The sequence below is a fragment of the Lynx canadensis genome, chromosome C1 (genome assembly GCF_007474595.2).
Source record: "Lynx canadensis isolate LIC74 chromosome C1, mLynCan4.pri.v2, whole genome shotgun sequence".
NCBI classification, from domain to species: Eukaryota; Metazoa; Chordata; class Mammalia; order Carnivora; family Felidae; genus Lynx; species Lynx canadensis.
Window position 1 is genome coordinate 133576131 of NC_044310.1, and position 13691 is coordinate 133589821.

Here is a 13691-nt window from a genome sequence, read left to right on the forward strand (position 1 = left end):
TAATACTTCTATTAATCTTCTTTTTGAAATTATGGTGGACAAATATATTAGATTCTTCCCAGAAAAAGGTTTTGGATTACCATGCTATTAATTTTACTTAGAATTTTTCTTACAATTACTGAAATCATTCTTTTTACATATAAAGTATACATCAGTTAACAATTTAGAGATTTCAGCATCGATACCATTTTTATAGATTTCAATTTTGTAAACAAGTTCCAAGCTTCTAGTAGAAATTAAAGTGTGTGCTGTATTTGTGATATATATGCCTAACATGGGACATAGTAATGGACAAATAGCAACAGTTACCAAAAATTAAAATAACTGAAGGAAAATTTATGAATACCTTAAGGAGTTTCCCTCAGATATTAATGGAGTTAATTATACTTTGACTTCAAAACTATGTCAGATTTAGCACAGTAGAAAATTCATAAAAACTTTATGAATGATTAAGAATGATTAGGACAAGTAGATACTTTGTATTTATTTAGCTGATTTCTTTTTGCTCAAGTTGTTTGCAAGACCAAATCTAAATTAATTAGCCATTTTCTCTAAGTAAGCAATAATTAGTCTTAGCTGGGGATAAGTAGGGAAAACTAACCTTGATAATATTGACTTTTATTGATATTTCCCTTCATTTTTGGATCTTGATCCTTAGATCAATGTGGAGGAGAGTTTCTCCTTAAAGTAACAGAAAATATTGATTAGGTTATATTCAGATGAAAGATCTATAAGGATTTTTTATCCTGGAAAAAATATTGTGATAGGTTGATAAATGAAATAATAATTTTCAAGAAATTTTCGCCATTTAATATTTCATGGACTTCTAGTACTTTCTGATACTTTACTGGATGGGAAGGAGGAGAAAACAATTCGTAGGTATGGAGATACTGAAGATTAATTGAAAAACTGAAGAAAAAACTCAAGTGAGTAGGGTTTTGCAAAGACTTTTTATAAACATTTTTTTTACTATTTTATTATCATTTCTTATAACAAAAACCATACCAAAATTGTGCTCTCTTGTCAGATTTTTGAAGACCATTAATCTGAAAAAAAATTGTCTTTGATTGTTCTTAGGTGGGAAAAGTTCAAGGTGAATTTTATTTTTTTTATGTTTATTTGTTTTGAGAAAGAGCCTGCATACTCACACATGTAGGAGAGGGAGAGGAGAGAGAATTTGAAGAATGCTCCACACTCAGTGCGAGCCTATCATGGGCTTGATCCCAGGACCATGAGATCATGACCTGAGCCAAAGTCAAGAGTCTGACGCTTAACTGATTGAGCCACCAGGTGCTCCATCAAAGTGAATTTTAGATTGGAAAATTTGAAGTGATAAATTTATTATTGTGGATTTGGTGTAATTTGTGTCTAACTTGACTTTAGGGGAAGAAACATTGAGAACAGAGGATATCCTTGAAGTAATTGAGAAGGAAGGAGACTCAATTGCAGTGATCCTGTTCAGTGGGGTACATTTTTACACTGGACAGCTCTTTAATATACCTGCCATCACAAAAGCTGGACAAGCAAAGGTAGCACATCATTTTCTCCTTCCCACATTGCCCAAAAAAATCACCTCTACTGAGAAGTATGCTAACTGCACATTGTAGTGAAATCTTTTTGTTTGCACCATGTAAAATTATTTCAACAGTTAAAAGCAAAACAAACAACACAGTAAGTCTTACATTAAAAAAAAAATCTGTAGTCTTTTGCTTGAGGCATCTCTTTTTAAACTCTTTTGTCACTCTATGGCCTCACCTTCCTTACTACCTTCTGTCTCCTAAAGTTTGCCTCTAATCCAGTAAGACAGGTGAGGTTTCTGCATTGCAGGTGATGTCATTTGTACTGAGTTATGCCACTCACCAGCACCAGACAGAATACTTCAGAAACTAACTGCATATGCCAGGATTGTCGAAAACACAACGCTACTACTTTGTCATGCTATAACTCATTCTAAGTATAACTCAGTTCTCACTTAACCCTAGGTGCTCAAAGAAAGGGAGTGCAGAATAAAAATTAACAGTCTTTTTTACACAGTGTACTTTTAAAAGCCACTTTGTTCTTAAGAATGTTGAGGAAATTATTATCCTGCCAATAACGAGAATTTTCCATACGTATTACTAAAATCACACTTAAATTGCTTACTATTTGAAACTGCATCTTTTTATATAAGTGTTTATAAAAAAGTGTTTTTAGTGTTTGTGCCTGAAAAGGAATCAGAGGATTCAATGTTCAACAGTTACAATTTGTATTTAAAATCCTTACATAACAGTTCTATGTGATTCAACGATGAATTATGCATTTAAAAAGGGGACAATCGAATTTTCTTCTGAACATTAACAAGTTATGGGATTAATATATGTGTGAGGTCTAGTTATATATTCAGTTATTGAAGCTAATGAATAGAACTAATGAAAGAAATTTAGCACCGTTATCCGCCGTCTTTAGGAATTTCCAACCACGGCTTCCAACCTGGTTTGATGGATAACTGTGAAGGTGGTGCATTACGAAAGATATAAAGATAATGTCTTCTTAATTTAGGCTTTAAATGTTAAACACCAAAATAAAGAGAGGTCAATAAAAAATTATATTTTCAGTGCTATGCGAGTAACCAGCAGTCCCTGATCCCCTTAGTGTACATGCATGTCTCATTAACCTTCATTGAAATGAGCAGGAAGATAGAGAAGAAAGACCACGGGCCTTGAATCAACAGTCTGAGCTTTAAACCTTAACTAGGTCATTTAATTGTTATATGATCTCAGGCAAATCACTTGACTTTTCTGAGCCTCTTTCACAAGTGTTAATTTGGGACAACAGGACCCACTTCATAAATCCAGTGTTGAGAGGAAGAATGTAAAGTATCCACTGTATTGCACACATTCCACTGTTTAGTAGGGAACCCTCGCACCTTCTACTGACCTCAACAAATACAAAGCTATGGAGGGTGGCTCAGATATCTATTTTCTTTATTTCCCATTTAAAAGCAAAATAAATTTGTTTGCCTAGGTGCCACAGGTAATTCTCATTCTTAACTACTTTGGTTGCTAAAACCGTTCTCTTGGTATTTTTTCAGGCTTTCTTTTACTTAAAAAGTATAATAAATGCCTGCCACATGAAATTCTCATTGAGCTTTCAGTCAAATGAAGGTAGAATGAGCAGTTCCATCTAAATGTAACTGCACAGAAGAGACAGAGACTATGCGAGTGAAATGGTGACAGAGTAGACTTCAATTATCCATTATCAAAATTATTCTAACACTCATTTATACCTCTTTCTTGCTAGACAATTTCCCACATTCCCAATGGATGTTGAGAAAAGTTATTTGAAATGTACACTTACATAGCTCTCTTGGGTGGTCTATGAAGATAAAACTGAAGACAAAGGCAGAGAGAAAATTAAAGGTGTCAGTCAAAAACGAGTTAGGAAATCCTGGGGAGAAAATGGCATAAAGAGTCACTGTGAGAAATGGCTAAATAAGATTTAAAAAAGAAGAAAGTTTCCAGAAATGAAGTATGGCAGAAACCAAAATGATCTTGGGATGGAACAATGAAAGTCAATAAGAATAGTTTTTATTTCAAAATCATGTGAAAGGAAAGTGGGGACAGGAATTGCACATATACCAAAATGAGCACACATCATAAATAAGTGGCTTGTTGAGTTATTCTGAACCCTTATAATCATCATCCACTTTAAGAAACTTCTAGAACATTTATGCCACTCAGAATTCTTAGTTGTGCCTTTTTTCCAAAGGTACCACCAAAGGTACCACTCCTGACTTGTAGCCATTTATATTAACTTTGTCCATCTATAAACATGTTAATATGTCCTCTTTTGTATCTGTCTTATTTGCTCACTATTATGTTTTCTGAAATTCACATCGTGTTGTATGTAACAGTAATTTTGTGGAGATTTTTGGTACCAGTAGTTTTGTTTTTCTTTTCATTTCAGTATATTGTTATAGTGTATGAAATAGATCACGATATTTTTGTTTTCCATTCCTTTTTTTAAAAAACTTTTTTTAATGTTTATTCATTTTGAAAGACCGAGAGAGAGCACAAACAGGGTTGGGATTGGAGAGAGAGGGGGACACAGAATCTGAAGCAGGCTCCAGGCTCCCAGCTGTCAGCACAGAGCCCAACACAGGGCTCTGACTCACAAACTGTGAGATCATGACCTGAGCCAAAGTCGGACCGCTTAACCAACTGAGCCACCCAGGCGCCCCTGTTTTCCATTCTAATCAAGACAGATATTTGCAGTTTATTTCTACTTGAGGGCTATTGCAATAAATGCTATACTGAACATTCTCGTATATTTTTTAGGTAATCATTCACACCGATTTCTGTTAAGTATATATACTTAGAATTGAAAATCTTGGAAATAAGGTATACATATGTTCCATCCTAATCAATAAAACCAACTTTCCAAAGGGTTGTATCAATTTGGTATATATGCCTATCAGTAGGTATGAGAGTGTCTGCTGCTTTATATCCTCACCAATAGCCAATCTGATTAGTTTGTAATGGTAATGCATTGTAGTGTTAATTTGCACTTCCCTGACTATTGATGAGGTTGGGATCTTTCAAATGTGTTTTTGCATGAGTACTGTCTTTTATGAAATACTTGTTCAAGTGTCTTGCCCAATTTTATATTTGGTTATGTCTTTTTTATTTGGTTGTAGGTGGTATAGAAATTGATTTTGAAGCATAGAAAAAACAAGATTTCTAGTGATCATCTAAAAATTAAAAATAATTAATGAATCAAAAGAACAGTTGATACTATAGTTTTGATTCATGTAACAAATTTCAGATGCTGAGGCTTTTCTTAAATGAGAAGGCCTGAGGTGGTGACAAGTGGGGCAGGCCAAGGAAAATTAAACATAGCATCAGGTTAGAGAATCACATTATAAGGGAAGGTCAGCATACAAAAATAGATCTTAATTTGAAGATACATTTTTATTTTTTCTTTGAAGCCATCTACTTTATTTCATATTATTGGCCAACCTGCTATTTTGGAGCTCTGCCTTACGTCTCTATTTCTAAATTTTCATATCTGTTACTTGTTTCTACTAATCATTTCTTCTTTTCTACACCCACTGAATGTAATTGTTCCCCATTGTCCTTTGAATTACTATCCCTAGAGATTTTAACCACTGCCAAGATTCCATTCTCACTGCCAAGTGAAACTACAGGGTACTCCCACACTCAAAAATGGTTATTTATGCTCATCTGTGTCTTAAACCTGGAAATCCTACATGCACTTTGAAGTCAGCATGCTCTAGTTTGTATTCCCCTAAAATGTCCCTACTATTTCATGCCACCACCCTTCTGGACCTTTACAGGCAACTCTAACATGCTCCTCTTCTGTGCCTTTTCAACCAATCACTTCTTAATTCCATCCTCTCAGGTTTGGTATTTTCTTTTTTTTCCAGTTTTTTTTTTTTTATGTTTATTTATTTCTGAGACAGAGAGAGACAGAGCATGAGTGGGAAAGGGGCAGAGAGAGAGGGAGACAGAATCAGAAGCAGGCTCCAGGCTCTGAGCTGTCAGCACAGAGCCCAACCCGGGGCTTGAACTCACACACTGTGAGATCATGACCTGAGCCAAAGTCGGTCGCTCAACCGACAGCCACCCAGATGCCCCTGGTTTTTCTTTAATATTCCTAAATCAATTATGAAGTTTTTAAACTTTAAGAAACAAAATGCCCGTGGGAAATTAGCCAAAAATTAGGAACTTCTTTTTCCCATCATTAAAGATTTGAATTAGAAGCCTTCTGGGATGCAGTAAGCAATTGAGTAACGTCTAAATGGCATCTCCGGGGCTCTCTTGTTTTTCTTCTTAGGCTTCTCACATCACGGTCACAAGACAGTTGTCCCAAATCCAGATATCACAATTCTATTTAAGGCAGAGAGAAGGAAGGAAGGAGAGCAGTGCAGCTTAATCTATCCCTTTCATCCAAAGTGCAAAATTATTCCCAGAAAAAGCTAGCAGATTTCTGCTTATGATTCATTGCCTTCTGAAGTGGTAGCTTCAAAAGAGCATGAGTAAAGAAATTTTTAACCTTTATGGTCTTATGGTAGAAAGAAGTTAAGGAAAAGGGGTTGGGAAAGAGTTTGAGTTACCAACCCACAGTATTTCCCATTTTGACCCTCATGGGGCATTTTTTTTTTAAACTTATTTCCTCTTTCCTCTTCCATCCCTTCCTAATTTTTCATTTTTTGCTTCCTTTCTTTTATTTCTTTCTTACTTTATTTTCTACCTCATTTCACAAAGCATTTGAAAATGATTCACAGGAAACTGATTAGGCAACTAATGAAATATAAAGAGAGAATAAAGGGAGAATCTCTGGATCATCTGGAGAAATGAATGGACTCCCCATAAATTGTAATTTCTTAATTTGGATTAGGATAAAAAAAAAGGTAACAAATAGAGGTTATTTTCAATGGAAATTCTTGGTATATTAGGTAGACTGGGTCTTGATAACAAATAAATAAAGCCACAAATGCTTTCACTGTGATAGATGTCCTTTTATTGTCATGCAGCGGCCAGGAATTCACTTTCTCTCATGAAGTGATCCAGGTTTCCAATGACTCAAGTTTGTGTCTGAAGTGGTAGCTTGAAAAGAGCATGAGTAAAGAAATTTTTAACTTTTATGGTCTTATAGTAGAGACTTGTATACCCTGGAGCCTCCGTCTGGATTCAGCCAAAGGAATGGTATAAAAGGATGTGAATGGAGCATACGAACTTCTTAAAAGCACTAGCCATGACAAAATTTATTTCCTCTTATATTACATTGGCTAGCACATGGACATTTCTGGGAAATGAGCTATATTTGTGCACTCAAGAATAAGAGCTATTAGTTTTGCCACACCTGGAACTGGGGTGTTTTGTCTTGCCGATGGAGTAGGATACTTATTCTGAGGTGCAGGGTAGCATTTGCATTAATAAAAAGTTTAGATAGTGGAGACAGAGTCAGACCTGGTCTTGCGTTTATGTCTCTCCCTTAGTTTATCATAGTTTGGCTGTCTTAATGAACTTACCAATGTCACTTCACTTCTCCATTAATAACTGGGGAAGGTAAGAGTGCCTGTTTCCCAAGATAATTAAACAAGTTACTATTCTCACAGCACTTAGTATTTAGTGCTTAGTAAGTACTCAAGTAAATGTTAGCAATTACCAATATGAGAAAAGTCATATTGGAATATCCAATCTACCAGAAAAAGAAATAATGGATCCTTAGACAGAAAGTGAAATATTCAGAATTTTAAACTAAAGACTCTTACTGGACACTTCCATACTGGAATACAAAACAGTAATCTAAACAACATGGCTAAAACTCAAGAGATTAGATTGAAATTTTATAAGGTTAGGTAATGGAATAATAGAAATTGTAATAATCGTATCCCTAAAAAAACTCAATGCTAACTGGTTATACTCCACCTTCTCTCTTCCATGCCATATAAAATGGCCTACAACATACTGGAACTCATGGTGCCGGGCAGACAGTGGGTGCCAATAAATATTTGTTCAATCAGTGAATGATTGATCCCCTTATTTATCACATTTTTACACTATATTTCACTATACTTCTATGCATTCTAGCATGTTAGTTTTCTTTTAGCCTACTGAAAATTGAAATGCAAATGATGGCTAAAAAAATCTAAATCTTGCAAACCTGCACTTTAATTTATTAGCTTCTACCTTGTCCTGTGTCACTTTCCACTGAGGATGAGTACAAACATCTCTTAGACCTAATCATAAGCTGCTTAAATTATTAATAATAATAATCACTAGTAGAGCCCAAACAATTTGAATAAAAAGGAATTAATTTTGGATCCAGAATAATGTAAGACAAAAGCCGGAATATAAGTGAAAACACCATTCCTAAAAAAAAGACATAGTCTAGCTTTAACATCACTTAGTAAAATCTGAAACATCTAAACAACACTCACATATAAATGATCACCTTATCAAACTATCCATTTATCTTTAAGGAAGGGCTAAATCCTTTTTTTTTTTTTTAACGTTTATTTTTGAGACAGAGAGAGACAGAGCATGAACGGGGGAGGGTCGAGAGAGAGGGAGACACAGAATCTGAAACAGGCTCCAGGCTCTGAGCGGTCAGCACAGAGCCCCACGAGGGGCTCGAACTCACGGACCGCGAGATCATGACCTGAGCCGAAGCTGGCCGCCCAACCGACTGAGCCACCCAGGCGCCCCAGGAAGGGCTAAATTCTTATTAAAAACAATTTTCAGGAGACAAATGATTGACCAAGCCTCAAAATTCTGCAGAAAGCTTGGCTGAGATGCTTCTATTATTAGAGATTGGGCATCAACTCTGTAAAGGACAATTATGATAGAATAATATCAACAATACTTGCATGGGATTTGAGCAATGGATCAGCTAGGAAAAATTAGTACCAAATATGTTTGTATATATAACTATAATATAAGTTGGCATGTTGTATGAATTTTTATGCATAAAAATTAACCTTTTCCAAAATGGTTTAATATTAGAATGTTGAATATTAATTAATCTTTACTAGAAATGGTAATGAATACAACTATTCTATTAAAGTCACTGTGAGCTAAGTCACTAATATGATCCTCATTAGTGCATAAGGAGAATCATGTCTTTATACTCTCTACAGTAGAATGACATGCATTTGGTTCTTGTATTCATTCTTTTTATCAGTAAATTTAGTAGTAACTTATAGTAATGGAGGTCCAAATAGAAACACCTAATTTAGCCTGGAGTGTCAAAGTGATGACCTTCTGGGAGAAGATGAGACCCGAGCCAATTCTAGAATTATGGATAGGAATTAACCAGGTAAAATCCCCTCCAGGTACCTAGCTTTGTGTCAGGGCCATTCCAGACAACTAAACAAAAAAAAAGAAAAAAGAAAAAAATTGATTAGATTGCCAGAAAGCATATACTTTAGTATAATTTGTACAAAAGATTGGACAGTTAGAAAGGGTATGATAAGAAAGGCATCTATAAGACAGACAAAGGTAAAGAAGGGCTTACTGAGCTTTATTATACATCTTGAGCTTCTCCCTGAAGACCCACAGAGAGCCACTGAAAGCTTCTAGACAGTAAAGAAACTAGAATTTGTTTTAATTTTAAAAAGAAATTTCCTGCCTACAGGAATCGGTAGGAATGCGATAACCATGGACAGAAGTTAAGAGGCAATTGCAGTTGCTTATACAAGAATTTGAAAAATCTCTATCATGATACAGTTCAACACGGGGGTACCAGATACCAGACTTATTTCATGCTACATGAAATATTTTTCAGATCTCTCATAGAAATCATTTTTATTTAACTTTATTCTCTCAGTCATGTTAAAAACAGGTTTTTATAAATATCAGAAATCAAGCGTCTGTACTGAGCTCCTGCTGTTTCACCCAGATTTGGTTCTATTCACAGAATCCAAGGATAAAAGAAAGACGATAGTGTAGATATACACATAGAAATAGAGAAAAGGGGAAAAAGGCCAGAGATGAGATGAAATGTCCCATTAACTAAACATCCATTACTTTGGGAATAATGAAGGATTATTCTACTTAGAAATACATAGTAAACTGTATCTGTAGTCTTAAATTCATCCAGGTTGGATCCTGCAAACAATAAGTCAAAATATATTGATGAGGATCAGGACCCAAGAATCTAAAAATTTTGAGTTCTTTCTAAGAAGTTTTCATCAGAGGTTTTAAGTTTTTCATTAGATGGATCGTGTGAGAAAGACAGATTAATTCTTAAAAAAAAAAAGAGGGGGTTTTGGATTCAAGACATTATTTTAGAATTACAGATCTGGGAAAAAGCAAACCTCCTCATTGCCAATCAGGATTGTTGCCTTTGTGGCCACTCCCATCAAAGCCATGGTAGATAACTATTTCTCTGGATCTAGCTTTATTCAAACATTTTGCCCCCTCCCCCCCCAACTCCAAATGAGATACTACACTTAGGGTTTTGTTTTTTCTTTTTTGTAGATGATATGCATTTTATAAAATACTTCAGTTGTCTAAAACCTAGGCTATTTTCTCCAATATCCCATTGTTCACACCACTTGATTAATCAAAGGAAGTAATGTAAGTCTTTGTTAAACTGGAAAATGGAAGTGTTTCAACATGAATATATACACTAGTTCTAATTTATTCACTGACCACTGTAAGAATGGAAAGGCAATTTTGTGCCTCACAGCAAGGCAAGTGCAATTTCAAAATACCTTTAAGCAGAAAAAGAAAAAAAAGTCCTCAACAAAATATGAGAGATTTCCCTTAATGTCCTCTTCACTGTTCCCTCCTTTAATCACTTAAATTATTTATGCAAACAAGATTAAAAATATCTAGCCTCAAGGCCCCTGGGTGGCTCAGTCGGTTGAGCATCGGACTTCAGCTCAGGTCATGATCTCGCAGTTTGTGGGTTTGAACCCTGATTCTGGCCCTGTGCTGGCAGCTCAGAGCCTGGAGCCTGCTTTGGATTATGTGTCTCCCTCTTTCTCTGCCCCACTCATGCTCACACTCTGTCTCTGTCTCTCTCAAGAGTAAATAAACATTAAAAAAAAAAAAAAGAATATCAAACCTCAGTTGAGTGAAGACAAAATGTTCATTTTCTTAGCAAATAATCTATCTTAAGTAAGGTGGTGAACAAAGAATATTACTATCATATCGTCCGTAAAAATAAGCTTCAAGGGAAGAAATTAAGGATGATATCTTCAAGAATTATCCTATGGACTCCTCTGAAATTTATCAAGTTCAGTATATAAGTAAATTTACATATATAAGTAAATCTAGTTGAGAAATTTGCCATGTAAATTGACATAGCAATCACTGGAAAATACCTTATGAAAAATCGTATTTTCATTTCACATCTAAATGGGGCTCTAATATAGGTATTATTACCTTGTGATGGATAAATTAAAGAGTTGCTTCAAATCCACTTTGTAACAGGATGGGTAGATAAAGAGAAAAGTAAATGTTAAAAGTCACCATGCCTTTGAAAAGACAACTGCCTGTGTTTGGGAATGCTGTGATTAGATCCATGTGTCTGATAGATCTATATATCTATTAGATGCCCTGCCTCATGTTTGTCCCACATGATGGCCACCACACTTCTGCCATTTGTGGAATAAAATCCAAATCACTTGAGCCTTTTATGATTTTGCATATACCTAAATTATCAATATCACATTTGCCTCTGTTCTCCTTCATGTAACTTTTTTCAGCTAAACCAAATGTTTCATAGGTTTCTTGCCCAGTTGTCGTACTTTCTGTTTCCATGCCTTTATTCTTAGCTTTTCCTCCACTTAGAATTCCCACATGTGAATTCTGTTCTTCCAGCTTAACCACTACTTGCTTTACAGGTTACAACCTGTCCTAAAGATTTGTGTTGTTTAGCCTTTATACATGCATTCATGGTGTATCTATTTTTTCAATGTTTATTTATTTTTGAGAGAGAGAGAAAGACAGACCATGAGTAGGGAAGGGGCAGAGAGAGAGGGAGACATAGAATCAGAAGCAAACTCCAACTTCTGAGCTGTCAGCACAGAGCCCTATGCGGGTCTTGAACCCATGAACTCTGAAGTCATGACCTGGGCTGAAGTCAGATACTTACCTAACTGAGCCACCCAGGTGTCCCACAAACATGGTATATTTAAAAAAAAAAAAATCATCACATGTTAACAATAAAAAGTCAAGAGGTTTTATATAAAAATTCCTAGTTTCAAATATCTCCTGAGAAATAAAAAGGTTGGCAATACTGGATCATCATTTGTGTAGAATAAGTGGGAAGGCTGGGTAATAGCTCTGCCCATTAAATGGGATTTGAGCTCTTCAGCACAACTCTTATCTGTAGCTATTGACCCTGGCACTGAAGCCATGACAGCTGGCATATGTATTTATGCTTATATTACAAGAAAGGGTAAAGTGAAATATTTCTTATAGGCCCAACTCATATACTTCTTGACTACCTCCTATAGAAAAATGAGTGTGCAATCCTTTACCTCCATCATCAAAATTTTCTTGCTTCCCTGTGTCAGGCTAGATCTGTCTTTATATTGTATTTTCATAGCATGATGGAAAATGTATTAGTGACCACCTTTTGCACTATCTTGTAATTATTTCTATGCTTATCTTAAGTCTCAAATTTAGGAAGCTTATGTCAGCAGAGTGTTCAATGACTGATTGAAAGTGGGCCCTATAAACTTCACAGACACATGCTAGTGCTTTGCACATAATCTCTTATCTTTCTTTAAATACATACCTGTTTGGCCAGTGGATGAATAAGTGTGTACACATCAGCAAGGGTGGGTCAAGCTAATTTTATGGATCACATGCTGTATAAAAAGCACAACTGTGCCCTCATTTAAGTAGAATCAGAAAATTTGGAAGAATTATTTATAATGGGCAACTATCCTAAAAATCAAAATATATTTTGTAAATTTTGAGCTCTTTTTCAAATTCTATTTCTATTCTTTGACACACTTAGGACATGCAGACTGCTCCATTAACTCATTAAATATTAAATGAACTAAATTAAGCTTGAAAAATTACCTTGAGCTATTTTTCTCATCTTGGGTGTCTGAAATAAATCAAACAAAGTATTTTGTGTGAGGTCCTTGCCAGCTGGAGAAAGACTCTAAAAGAGAACACTGCCACTCAATTTGTTTTATTTTTTTCCCTTCAGTTTTATACTTACTTCCAACAATATAGAGACAACAATCACTGCTTTTTTTCTGGTAAAAGAAATAGCAGAAATTTACTCTTGAAAGCACACTCTTTGTTAGAGTAAGACATTTTTACCTGCAAATTACACAACACTTAGGAGTCTCAAGATTTTTTTTTTTTTTTTTTTTTTTTTTGCCTTTTCTGTCTCCTAAATCCCTTTTTCTCTCCATAAGCTGTTGGCTCTGCCTCATACCTTCTTAACTGACACATTTCTCTTAAATTTCAGTAGCAAATTGACTCCATGCTCCCCACCTCTGACTACTCATCTATGGATTTGTCAGTGTCATCAATATGTACTTTAAGCAAGTCCAACTAAAAGGATTAATTTAAGTTTCTACAATAGCACTTTATACAAATGTGAATATTAATAGGCACTGTTGAGGAGGAAAATTTTCCTCTACCCTCAAAGATTGTTCTGGGTGGTCTAACAAGTTGACCTGAGACAGGTTAGCAGGAGAAAATAAAATTTGATTTTGTACATATGAGAACCCTATATACATAAGCGATTCAAAGATAGAAAAGTAAACTGAGGTATATATCCCATCCACAGCTAAGGAATTGGATAGAGGCCTGGAGTTCAATGGGGAGGTGGGCAATTCACCTGGCAACAGGAAGAACAGATGTTTGGTATTTAAATGTCTGAACTGCCACAGAGTTGGGCCATTCAGATAAAATTTATCTCTGCTAATAACTCTTATTCTGAGAAAAACTAATTTAGATTCTCTTAGGTAGTAACTAGGGTAAATATTTCTCTTAAGTTTGCAGAGTCTTGATTGCCTTCAGCTCAAAATATTCCACATGCCAAAGTGGCACGTTTTGGGGACACTTGCTCTAAACTCTTTCATAGTAGAATAAATGAAAAGAAATTGGAGAACATAATAAACTCAGGCTGGATGAAAGACTTTCAGAATAAAAATTGACTCTGAAATGAGATAGTAACAGAGATGATAGAGGCACCTTTTACAGAGA

At 35.2% G+C, this 13691-nt stretch overlaps 1 protein-coding gene across 1 annotated transcript in view; it reads left to right on the plus strand.

The window, feature by feature from the left end:
* Positions 1-13691, plus strand: part of KYNU (kynureninase) — a 110576-nt gene that overhangs the window by 44218 nt on the left and 52667 nt on the right. Inside the window, 1 exon segment of the mRNA XM_030326644.1 lies at positions 1384-1529. Coding sequence (XP_030182504.1) covers positions 1384-1529 — 146 coding nt within the window.